Source organism: Xiphophorus hellerii, chromosome 3, assembly GCF_003331165.1.
Source record: "Xiphophorus hellerii strain 12219 chromosome 3, Xiphophorus_hellerii-4.1, whole genome shotgun sequence".
Taxonomy (NCBI): Eukaryota; Metazoa; Chordata; class Actinopteri; order Cyprinodontiformes; family Poeciliidae; genus Xiphophorus; species Xiphophorus hellerii.
The window spans coordinates 5,380,586-5,394,207 of NC_045674.1; the positions used below are offsets into that span (position 1 = coordinate 5,380,586).

The following is a 13,622-nucleotide window of genomic DNA, read 5'->3' on the forward strand; positions in this document are numbered from 1 at the left end:
CATTGTGGTTAAAGTATAAAATATGCAGCACAGACTTGTGTGCTATTGTAAAACGTTCGAGTTGCGGTTGGCAAGACAACCTAACCTTAGATGAAGTCAAGACCAAAGACAAAACTACGGGTGCATTTACACCAGCCATGATTAGTCCATTTTAATAGAAGTTGAGGTCTGACAATGTAATACTGCAATTTTGGTCCCCAATCAAATCGAGTCAACTGGACTGTCAGGTGTGGAAACACCTTGAGACCAAAACCGGACCAATGACACTGGAATAGATCAGACTAAATGATTTCAGTTAGATGCACAGTTATATCAGTTAACACACCATTGTATGTGGGCAGACTCTGAACTATATGCCACTGCAATAAATATGACAAACAATCACAGATAAACAGTAAAAACCAGACAACTCTTCAGAATTGCTAACTAAAGGCTAACTCCCTTAGCATTAAGTGATGGTAGCATGAGTGGAGGTGACAGGTGAAGGCAGAAGACTAAACTTTGAGGGGTTTTTTGTTTGTTTTTGTTTTTCTTTTACAGAGAAAAAGCAAACCCATTTTGACCCTGGCTGTTTTAAAAACTAAAATTTGAAAATCTAAACTTGAGAACATTTAGTATTTTCTAACAAGAGTGTTGATTTTTGTTACCGCTGTTGATAACAAAGACGGAACAAGAGAATCTGGGTTTCTGTGAATGAAGCAAAAATATTTACAGGTCAGTTTATTAGATACACTTTTTTAATTACTTTTTAATACAAATTTTATGGTTGGAACTGAGTGAATGTGATTATCATGACTTCAAACCTACACCAGAATGGGAAATAAAGGGTGACTTTGAACGTAGCATGGTTGTTTGTGCCAGATGGGCTTGTTTGATGTTTATAAAAACTGCTAATCTACTGGGATTTTCACCCGCAAACATCTCTTAGGGTTGCAGAAAATGCCCACTTTGAACATATTTTTGGACATCACTACCTGTAATGTGTTTCTGCTAGAAAAACTACAGCCTGAGATGAGGCAACACGACTTGGGAACACTGTAAAAACACAAGTCCGTACCCACACTAGCATTGCTGTGGGTCTTTTGCCCAATTGGTTGCTTTGGAACAGGCAAACTTGACCTGAATTGAAATGATTCTGAATTTCAGACTTCAGACTCTGGCTGGGACTGTAACAGACCGGATCAGAACCAAAAAGAGACAAAGCAGACTGAACAAAAGATTCTCTGTTTGTTCCCCTCCCACCTGAATGAGACAAGAGGACGGTGTTATATAAGAAGATTCCTCACTCTGTTTGCTTTGTAAGAGCCTGTGTGTTGTCTTTCTGCCAACATAACCCAGTGGTGATTAGGGTGGCTTCCAGCTCCTTTGGTGAAGGGTGTGGATCATCATAATGTTAAGAACTTAGCTGCCCCTAATTGTGTGCGTGGGTAGGTGTGTGTGTGGGTGTGTGTGTGCGTGACTGTTTGGGGGTAATGGCTTCTCAAGGCCAAGGGCTGGCGTGCCGCCGACCCTCCCCAGGCTTTTTGTTTAGCCCAAATCATTTTCGAAAGGGAATCCACTAAACCTCTCTCAGACCCGAGGCACTCTGATTGGTCATGACAAACTGTAAAGAGGAAGCTGATTGGTGGTGACAGTTAGGGTTCTCCGGCCAGCTTGGTTGTTTGCTGGCCGGAGGTCCCCACCCAGACCGTGGGGACGGGGAAAGGTCAGTCAGTTGGCGACAAACAAACAAAAGATCACAGGCTCATGCAGAAACAACATGGCAGTTCTAGGTGAGGAAACGTTTTAATGTTCTGAACCATTTAATGTGTAAATGCTCGTGGCAAACCCATCAGTAACGTGTTTTCTGATAAAACTTGTTGAGTAATTCTGGTTTAACCTAAATTTCCAAATAAAAACAATGGAACAAAAACTTGTGGAACTAAAGTCAATCATTCCTCAACATTGATCAAAATAAGTATTAGTTCCACTGGCAGATTATTTCACTTGTAAGACAGGAAAAATGTCTTGTTGTAGGTGAAAGAATGTGGCAGTGAAACTATCAATATTTAAGGATTATTGACTTAAACTATTATATCTAAATAAAAAGCAACTTATAGGTTAGTTTTGTCTTATTTCAAGTTTTATAAGATATCTCCACTAGAAACTAGACAAAAATACTTGCTAAGATTTTGTAGTTTTGCAGTGTAGGAAGAGTAGTTTGTTAGTCATAGCGCATAACTTTGGAGATGAAAATGAATAATTTCATTTGTATGCATATATTTTATTTACACATACAAATACTAGAACTCCTTGTGATGATTTCCAAAAAGCCTCAAAATAAATATATTGCTTATTACAATAGCTGTAGTATAACTAACACTTTGTTTTCTAAAGAAAACAAGAAAGCTTAAATGTGCTAATTCATGCTCTGTATGTAGATATCAACATGCTTAGTTGAATAAGTATTATATTTGACTGTTTTATGATTTATAAAGATAAACATGCATGTCCCTCAGGTATATGGTATGTTCCCTTGTCTTTCCTCTTTTAAAGGGTGCCCAGGAGAAGTTAGCCAGTTTCCCAGATCACATTTCCTTCATTATTGAGATTAAGAGTATGTTTGGGCTTAATGCCCATACGAAGATATGTTTATATTGATGGTTGGAAACTTGAGCAGACCACAAACAGGGCAAGAAAACATGATAAAGACCTGAATAAAAACCTCTTTATCCAATTCAGATGGATTTTAGCTCGAAACACCTAAACCTCAAGAGAACCACACATTCATCCTCATAATGAATAGCTTTCGAGGCTGCTTTATCTTTACTCAACGCTGCTCATTAACTTCAACATAAAGAAGAAATCTGCAGGTCGGCATTTGGCAGCAAGTCTGACTCTAACACATTTTCTCCATCTCATGCAGATCTCTCCTTCCTTCTCTTCATCTGTTCTCTGTGCCTCCTCTTTCCTCTTCATTATTTTTGAAAATTCTTCCGCTTTTCCCTTTCCCTACGTTTCTCCCTCCATCAGCTCTTGTTCTCCGATGCTCCAGCATCTGCTTTTTTTCTCACTCTCTGTGACATAAGAGCTTTCATTTCTGACTCCACAGGTGGTGGGATGGAGAAGGGATGTGTCGCCATAGAAACAATGCTGGCCTCATTGGAGCTGATGCGGGCGGCTCTGTAAACTCAACAAGATCTACAGACGACGCTCACAGATGGAGTCAAGCACCAAAGAATAATGTGTTTACCTTTAAAGAATTGTGGTTTGTGTGAAATGGGAAGTATGATGCTATGTCTTTGGATCTCTGTTTGCTCATAAAAGATAATACTGTCGCTGCCAATTTATATGTAACTATTCACGTTATAGATGGCAATCCCCATGACAACAGTGGTTTATGTGGTCTGGCAAAACAGCTTTCTATTGCATCAAGAAACTCATCTTTGTTGCTCTCTACTTTACTGCTGCAGCTGTGTGCTTGAATGACTAAATACTGTCTAGAAGCTGTACATAAAAAAGTTGGCTATAATAGAAAATAAAATCTAAATCTCATCATATTGCAGGACAGTGTTTACTTTAAAACAGGGCAATCTAAACTATAATATACATTTAAAATTAATGTAACGACGTAAGATATAACATAAACTGTACAAAAGACCAGACTTGGTTGTGCTTTGTATAATTTTGTTTAATTAATGTTCTTCTGCAGATCATACTGAAGAATCTGAATCAGCGTCTTGTTTTCTGGATCAACCGGCTCTTATCAAGCATGTCAGGCAGTGCATGCATTTGCAGTTGTTACCATCTGTCTTTGGTTACAATAGGTCATGCATTTGAATCATGCCCAATATTGATCATGTTAAACACAAACAATATATGCATACACAACACCATATATGACTAAATGTTTCACCCTTATACTTTTTCTATCACTCAACAAGCGTCTGGTGTTATTCTCTCTGGTCACGTTATTTAAAATGGTTCATTCATTCACATGGCCCTTAGCTTTGAAACTTAGCCCACAAATTTTCAGCAGGTTTGAGGTTGGGACTTTCGAGACCATTCCAGATGCTAAAAGTTAGCCTGTTTATGCATTCTGAAGCAGTGATGCTATTTGTTTTTTAGCTGGATGCCAAAACATCCAGCTAATTCCAGTTTTCAGACTTTTCTAGCTCAACAGAAACAAAACTGAAGTTATCACCTTTGGTCTTAAAGAGAAACTGTCAAGATTCAGTTTACAGCTCCAGTTATTACAACCAGAAACTTCTGACTAGGTCTGAAATCTGGGTGTAGTGATGAACTCAGATCTGAACCTTCAGAGACACATGAAGGCAGTTACCAAGTCAGCCTTCTATTACCTGAAAAACATTTCTAGGATTAAAGAACTAATGCCCCAGCAAGATCTAGAAAAACTCATCCATGTGTTTATTTATATTGTGTTGATTTTTTACTTCATAATACATGAAGTAGGATCATGCTGTGGGGTTGTTTTGCTGTCAGTCACAGATGGATTGCACAAAGTAGATGGAAAATGTATTCAACTAGTCAAAAGCTCAAGATGAAGCTTTTGAATTAAGTTGTGTTCTCATAGTGATTTGAAACTTTTTGTGGAATGGCAGCTTAGCTGTATTGAAAATAAATGAACATATGCTTGGAAAATTGGTCCAATATGCCAGGAAAACAACCAATTTAAATGAACGGTTCGGATAATTAGAGTGGTGAAATATGCAATTTGGTAAGGACTATTTTACTCAACATTAGTACTATTGTGTCCATATATTTTACCCTGCATGCATAGTTTTGGCCATGTATTCATTAGAGAAAAACATGTTACTCAATTCCTGTTTTGTGTCTTTGAAGACACAAACAGGTGTCTTCAATATAATTGCTTGACTCTTGAAAACAGTTTACATAAGTTGAAAATAATAATAATAATATGAGGTGCATGGTTATGATGAGCCTTGTATGGCTATCCCATTAAGTTTTATTAGCTGAACTTTGGACATCTGTGAAACATTTACCTACATTAGAATAGAAAAACATTTCATGTGTCATCTATTATGATTTAAAAAAGTAATAGGAGTACTATAATGGAGTTTGAAAAGCTCATTTTAATTGTATTTGATAATTGGTATATTTACATAACGAGAACCTTCGAACGCCAGAGTAGAAGTAGTTTCTATGTTGTTGTCTCAATGAGGATAACTCTGCATTCAACAAACCAAACATACACGTCTGCCTAATTATTTATCTGTTAAATGTGGTCTGTTGCCATGACAGGTGTTTGCGTGCGGGGGTGTGTGTGTCTGTGTTCATAGACGACTGTGATGAGCGAGCTGAATGCTAATGTGACAGTCTGCAGCGGAGGAGAGCGGGCGGGCGGGCGCCGCCAGACGAGGAGAGTGAAGCATGTGCACGAGCATGAACTCAATGACTCGCTTCAACAAGGACACACAGGCAGTGCAGCATCTGATGAATTAAATAAAACTCTTCCGTAGACCAGGGGAAAAGATGGCACATGAACACGGAGGAGAATGTGCATTGAAACATTTAAACTGATAAGATTTGCATTTTGCATATTTTTTCACCTTTTGTATCCCATTACCATATACACTCACTTCCTGCATAAGACAGAAACATGTAAATTACCACTCAAGGGCATCGAGAGTTTGAGAACAATGCCAACTCAGCACTGCTAAAAAAGCACACCCACAATGTTTCATCTGTTAGACGGAAGCACACAGCTGTCGAGATGTCATGAAACTCTGTGAAAGTTGTTTCATAGCCTTTTCCTTTTCCAAACCACAATGAAAAAGGTTCTGGAGGACCACCAGGAAGGACAGGCAACAAAAATAAAAGTTACAAGTAAAAATCAAAGCAGCAAAAACAAATAACACCTACATGCTGCGGGAGATGCAATGAAGCAGAAGAGCACTTAAAATTGGACTCTTAAACTGGAGTATTTATGAATAGATCATTGATTATGATGTTTTATTTTCAGGTTGCGTCATCAGCATCTCTGTGTTATCAAAATCCTTGGTCTGTGAATCTGTAAAACTCTGACTGAAAGGTTGTTTTGTGCAATAACCTTGTCCATTTACATACAAAGCATTACATAAGCAGCCATCAATGAACATTAGCAGCTTGAATCACTGCAGAAATGCCAGCTGTGGGTGGTAATTCATAGGTGCAGGACAAGGAAAAACAAGTGTAGGTGGATTCTGTTAGTTCTGCAGCATTGACTCAGTATCTCAGTGTTTTGAGTGGATCTCCTGTATAAAGTGAGGAGCATATAGAAGGAGGTACTTAAGGTTAGAATAAGGCAGCCATGCAAGTCATGAAACTGGTGGATTTTTTTCAACAAGAAAAATATTCATATTGATCACTAAGTTTTCCTGGTACATATTAACAACACATTGGTAGACTAGATAAAGTAAAAGGTACCTGTCTGAAAAATTACTCAATAGTAAAAAAGTATTTGGTAAAAAGGCTTCTCGAGTATTGAGTAACTGATCAAAATGTAATTCATTTAAAACTTAAAATTTACATAATCAGAAGGACCAAGGCCATATGGAAATGTACTTTAAAGACCAAAGTGAAAATAATTCATATTAATAACATAATTACAAAATGACAAAATCAGACAAAAGAAAAAAATCCAAATAAATTTATTTTAATATAAAACTAATGAAACTTTCACAAAAACCGCAGGTATGCGTGTGTGTCTGGTGATTATTTTGTTAAAACATGTTTTTTCTTCTTTCAGGGAAGTTACTCACACGGACAGAGTAACCAGAGAGTTTACTCAAGTCAGAGAAGTGATGCTTCATAAGAAAATCACTCAAGTAAAAGTAAAAAAGTGCATTTTTCCCAAAACGTTACTCAAGTAAATAAAAGTGAATACTTTTTGGCAATATAGAGTATATCTGTGCAACATTTTAAAGTGTGTGTTGTGATTTGATTTTATTAATTTGGCAGAGCTGGGTAAATACTTTGCACTAAAAGGCTAACACACCTCCATGCACTCAAACAAATACACTACAGCTTCTCGAGTCGAGCCTGTGGCCACCTACGTCTGCTAATGTTGGCCTGCATGCTGAGCCAGGTGGGAAGGTAGTGAAAGCGGCCTTAGGATCATTAAGTTTCCCAACAAACAGATGTGCTGGAATGAGGCACATTATGTCCACAGTAAATCCAGATATCATTCCTTCTTTTCCCATGTAAGTATCTCACAATAAAAAGCATCTAAATTTCCTGCTAGCTCAGTTGTTTTGGTTGTTTAGTCGCTAGAATGAGTATTGTTTCTTTTTTAATTCATCACTCAGTGTATTTTTACCAGTACAGAAATATTCTCTCTCTCAATTAAAAGTCAAGTAAAGTTGGGTTTTTCCGAATGAATTTGTCAAAGAGTCTCACTGCTGGAACTTTCCTATTTTCAAAATATAAGCAAGTAAACTAATCCAACAAGTCAAAAGAAAATACTTGAGCATTAATCAGTTTTATATAACAAATAACAACACAAAGTAGGTCATAAAATCTCAATAGGAAAAACATCTGACTTCAGTTGAAAGATTTAAGAACAGTCTAGAAAAGCAGTCAGTATGAAAATGGGATCTGAAGCACAACAGCAACTCCATTTCTGAGTGGCTCAAAATAAAACTAAATGTTTTGGAGTGGCCCAGTCAAAGTCCATACTAAATCCAATTGTGATGCTGTAGAATTAATTTTAACATCCCATTCATGCTAAAACGCGCTCTGTTGTGGTTGAATTAAAGCAATTCTGTGAAGCAGAGTGTGAGCCAAATTTCCTCCAGCGAAGCAAAAAGATTTGTAAATGCTCGATGGTAGTTGTTGGCAGCGCGGCACAAAAAGGAACTTTTAAACCCTTTAGATTTAGGACGCAATAGCTTTTTACTTTAATAAATGAAATTATCCTTTTGATACTACTTTTGATCTTACTTAAATTAGCATTATCTCATATTAAAATTTGTTTTTAGATATAAAGCATTACCAAAAAAAAAAAGCAAAAACAAAATAAATCTGTTAGGGAGCAAACATCAGAAAACGTGATGCTTCATCTGAAGCAATGATACTGTCAACATGTCTTAAAAATCTGAGTGTGACCACACAAAAAAATCTCACAAAAAATGTGACAAAACCCATAAGGCCATCTGATTTGAAACCGTTTGTGTACCCAACACGCACACACACACACACGCACGCACACACCATGCAGAGCCAACAGGCACACGGCCACCCAGCTTGACCAGAAATATGAGCATGTGCCAAAATCCAAACATTCTCCCCTTAATGAAATTCACTGCTCAAACACATCATGGCAGCGATATGAACACACCGAGTTGCTGGCCGCTGGGATGTGCATGGTTTCCATGGAGACCACAAGGAAGAAGCCGAGACGGAGCGTGCATCGCTATTCTTCATGACTACGAACACGAACTGCAAGATGAGTAAATTTTATGATTACTGTCTGTGTTTTTTTTTTCATATCCTTTACGATGAAAAGGGACAGAGTGGGTTAGTGGGCTGATGGAGGGAGGATTTGGCTTAAAGATTAACCAGATATGTGTGTCAGCGGGACAGAGGAGCAAACACACAGCGAAGAAGAAGAGGAGGAGAGGAGAACACATCCACGAGTTTCTGCCCAAACACAAGCAGCAGACATCCTCCTCGGTCCAGCCATGAACCCATCCGCCTCAACCGCTCATGGGGGATGGGGAGGAGGAGGAGGAGGAAGGCTGCATGTCATCAGCTCTAAACATACAGAGGGAGGGGGATTACAAATGGCCACAAGAAGAGGAGAGGGGGAAATAATGGATGGAGGAAAAGAACGAGCGGATTCTGATTGTCAGTTCAGCATGGTTGGATTTTTGTCCTTCGCAGATGTGGGGAAGCTGCCATCTCTACACTTCACCGGTGAAGTGAGACGTGTTGATGGGTGAGAACAGGGGGAGCTGAGGGAGGGGAGGGTTAGCCCAAGGTGGCTGTCTGCACCAAATCTGCCAGCTTCTTTTTGTTCTACTGTACATGCACCTGAGCTGAAATCTGACAAGTGACAAAAACACCAGACAAGGAGAGGAAATTTTTACTCTAACTGACACTAAGATGATGATGGTGAATTGTATTATTTTAATATCCTGTACTATCCCTGAAGCAGTGAAGGAATCTCCATCTTATTGACCTGGTTTTGGACAACTAGGCCTGCCTTTTTTCTGTCATTAACATTTCAAAAACATTTGCCATGTTTACTGAGATTCATGAGGCCAAGAAGGGGAATTTTAGCAGCACCGCTCCTTCTGCCAAACTAATAAAGTGGTATTTGCAAAACTGCTGGTTTGTAGAATCCTTTAAAGGACCACAGCAGAGTTAAGCAAACAGAAACATGAGCTTGGCTGCTAATAAAGCTACACCTTGATTATCTCTAGATGATATAAAAATATGGTTTACATTTAGAGTTTTAAAGAACATTAACTTAAAATAACTGAACATTTTAATGATTATTTAATCTTTTATAGATTATTGTTGTAAGTCAACCTCAAGCGGTTTCCAATCTAATGAATTATGGGATTTGCCTATGATGCAAATCCCACACACACCAAGCATAATATTAGACACACTGTGATGCCATTTAAGTCATAATTATGAAAACTGTCAAAATAAATACCTACATTTATAATTTAAATTTATAATTTTCTATACCTAAATGCTAATTTTATATAGCTTAACTGTAAATATTAAGCATTAGAGTTTAAGGGTGACTCATCCCATTAATCTGAGAAGTATCCAATTATGTGAACTATTAAAGTGTAATAGAAAATTGTATACACATGCTTTCATTTCCATTATTGTACATCTGAGCTGTGTTTCAATAGAACAGGAAGATGGGCTACTTTAACATTCAACATCTCACACACATCTGATACTGCAGCATTTGTAGTAAACTGTCTGCCAACGATTGTTCAAACTCATAGACTGCATATAGAGTTGAACATTCATGCCCAGATGTGCAATTCTCACATATGGAAAAAATAAAGACATTTCTGCCAAAGTAACTTCCCAATGTTGAAGCACACTAAATTTTCTCCCCTTTGTTCCAATGAACATGAACAATACAAAACAGAGGAGAAAAAAAGAGACACACACACTTCATCTATCTAGACCAACAAAAGCATGTCTAAATATGACAACAAACCTTCCAGATAAAGCATGACAATGACTAAGGAGCACTGCTGACATACTTACAACACAAATGTGCAGAAATGATACACAGTATATAAAAATTACCTTTAAACATATGTTGCATGTCCATTGAAAGCTTTGGAGCTACTATTAAGAAGAAAAGTCCCTCTAAAGTTCTTAGTAGCAACAGAAGACAGGATGCCTCCAAGTTCCAAACCTTTCATCTTAAACTTGAAAGGAAAACATGCCTATAGCGCTGAGAAATCCATATTTATACAAAATGATAAGTGAAATTAAATTTGCACCAAGTTCCAGTTACTGCCTTGAGTGCTAACTCTTTGCTGAAACGGGATTAAACTAGAGCTTCATGTTATAAAGTCATGCAGTTACATTATGTTTGTTGAATAATATGATAATAGAGTCCACTCACTCCTCTCTTTCTCAACCGTGATTCTGATTTTTACTGTCACTGTTTTCATCTGTGTCAAATGTAGATATTGAGAAGCTATGCAACATATTCAACCTTCAAACTGAGAAGAGCATCTTTAATTTGGTCGGTTCAAGTCATCGAATATATTTTAGCGAATATAGAACAGTTTCAGAAATTCCAAAATATTATTTGTACTGTTATAAAAACCTTTCCAACAATATTTAATGATTTTTTTTTGTTTGTTTTGTTTTAGAAATACACTCTAATCTACGAAATTACTGGATAAAATGATGCAAAAGCTGAAAGAAAAGCCAAGTTTTCCTGTTGAGTCAGAGAATGTGGAGCTCTTTGTTGCGCCAAATAAACCAGACAATGACAGCAAAACCACATCCATGTGAATTTCAGCCGCTCGGACGAATCAACGAGATTTTGTTTGATTATAACGCCAGACCGATTTCATCTCCTGCATTATTAATCTGACGCATGTGCATCGGCCCTCAGACAAAGAGCTACGGCCCCTGTGTCGTTTTATATATTTTTTTCTTCTCATGTTTACTCGAGTTTTTCCTTCTCTTTTTTTTCTGCGTGTGTATCAGAATGTCCTCTCAGCCCCCCTCATGAATAATTCATCAGCTCCCCCTCGGCTCTAATCCTCGCCTTTTGTGAAGCCGTGGTGCCTGCGCGCCTTCGGGGATCCGGTTTGCTGCATCTGCTGCTGGACGCTGTCACTGTCACACAAACCTCAGGGTCCTGTGTGGATCCTGGAGATTGTGCTGGAAGTGTTAAAACGGTGACCTGGTTTAAAATGCCACCGCTTTGATCCACTATTCCTTCAGTTGGGAGAATTTAGCGGAAATTTAGACCTCACACAATAGAAGCATCTGCTTAACTCAACATGAGCTGATAGAGAGGCAGTTGTACGCGTCCTGACCTTATTTGGGTGATATTTGGAAAACGTGACGTTGGATAAATGTAGATCTTCCTCACTAACTGTCTTTCTTTTCCTATATCAGAATCTCTCCACCACTCTGCCTGAGCTTCCTGATTTATCCGATTCAGACGTGGGAACGGTGAAAAGTGAAAGAACCATCTGAGAAGATTTGATGTATATATTTTTTGTGACTTTTGCATATAATGATACAGTGATATGTTGCTCATCTGATATCGATTGGGTGCCTCAAGACTTTAACCTGCCCTACTTTATCATTTGTGGCAAATTTTATTTTTTATGCATTTACTGTCACTGACATTTAAAAAAAAAAAATCACCCTTTGCTTTCTATGAGTCAAGAAAACAGACGATGTGTGCTCTCTAAATCTTTGAAGAATGTGATTAAAGACATATTCTTCCATCAAGTGTCGGTTCAAAGACGCTATGATCAAGAATGTAGCAGATTGTTCCGAGCAGAGGTTCATTAATATTAGCATCAGAGTAAAGAACCTCCTAACCTACATTCTGAGCCTCACTGACCTCCCTTCTGTCTGCCCTGTGGGAGAATGTTACGGTACCCTGAATCCACTGAGAGGATGTGCTGCCACAGCAGAAATAAATTAACTAATTAATGAGAATGTTTTAGCACGATTGCCGCGCGCAGTGGACGGGCCAGCGTCTTACCGTGGACACTCAGCGGGATCAGGTGCAGAGCCAGGACGCACGACAGCAGCATTTGCCTCCAGCATCCCGTGCAGCCGCTCGCTTTCTTCTTTCCCTGCATCCTTCTTGTGCAATGTTACGCGCACACGGTCAAAAGTGAAATAAAAACCTGGATTTTTTTAAAAAAAGGTTATTGACAGCAAAGTTCGGAAAGCTTGCGGAAAGTATTCCGGGCTGATGGATGTGAGGGTTTCTGTCTAGACTCCAGCCTCTCCGCGCTTCTCCTCCATAGCCGCTTGATCTCCGCCGCTGTTTCGCTCACTCGGCTCAGCTCTCTGTGGCAGCGTTTACGTCTCCATTGCTACAAAATGTGCTGGAGGCGGGGGCGGAGGGGGCTGCTGGTTCCGAGGTGGCACAGAACGAAGTCACGGTTCGGATCGGTGCTTTTTGGGGGCACTTTGTGTGGCTGAGAGGGAGACAAACGCACGGCGGTCTGCAGCGCGCTCGGCAACCTTCTCATCGTCTGAGGAGGGGGGCGAGGAGGGAGAGACTGTTGATGCGCCTCCTCTTCCTCCTCTTCATCTCCCCCATCCTCATCCCACCTCCTCTTTTCTTCCCTCCCTTCTTTTCCCAAGACGACTTCCACCTTCTCATCTTCTCTCCATCCATTCCTTTCATTAAACTTTATCACTGTCACTCCTCTTACACACTTTGTCACCTTCCTCATCTTTTAAGACATGACTACATACTTTTATAGCATACAAGGAAATTTTGATTTACAATTAAAATGAGGAATTAAGTTCCTTTCAATTTTGTAATAAAACAAATTAGTTTGTACATTTCTTGCTAAAGAAATGCTTACATTTTATCTTAGCTCCTTCATTTCAGAATCAAAACTTAAGTAAACATTTTGAATGTGGTTTATCTTAGGAGGCTGGTTCAGTCAGTTGTTGAGTCTTTTTTGCAGGTAGAGTATCAATGGATGATTCAGTGAAAGGTTAATTTATTTCAGCAACACAATAAAAAAAGAAGAAATGTTGATATTATATAGACTTTTTTGTGGGGATTGGTGGGAAGGGGATATTTCTTCTGCTAAACCAAAATGCTACGATATCCATCAATCATAGAGCCTTACACAATCATAGAGAGCAATATTCTATCATTCACAAGGATGTACATCCCAAAGAAGGTGGAAAGTTGGGTGGAAGGAAAAAGTGTGGTAGAAAAGGTTACATGTGCAACAGGGATTGCTTTTTCTTTATGTTAATACTCATGATTATAGCTTACATCTTGTAAGTATTCTAAATTTATATTCTCTTAAAGCCAGACAATTACATTAGGTCAACAAAAAATAATTTTTTAAAAGGGTGAGATCTAATGGGATGATTGGGACACATAATGCGATTTGACAGTTGTCCAG

At 38.6% G+C, this 13,622-nt stretch overlaps 1 protein-coding gene across 8 annotated transcripts in view; it reads right to left on the reverse strand.

Moving 5' to 3' along the window:
• The window catches only part of cspg5a (chondroitin sulfate proteoglycan 5a), a 54,446-nt gene extending 41,693 nt beyond the window's left edge, over window positions 1–12,753 (reverse strand). For 3 of the 8 annotated variants that reach the window (XM_032556989.1, XM_032556973.1, XM_032556999.1), the window contains exon 1: window positions 12,224–12,749. In XM_032556989.1, coding sequence (XP_032412880.1) covers window positions 12,224–12,323 — 100 coding nt within the window. In that variant the 5' untranslated portion in view covers window positions 12,324–12,749. Of the gene's footprint in view, window positions 1–12,223 lie in introns of all 8 variants that reach the window. The other 5 variants (XM_032556982.1, XM_032557024.1, XM_032556964.1 and 2 more) reach the window with 4 other exon arrangements.
• Between the last annotated feature and the right edge of the window lie 869 nt (window positions 12,754–13,622).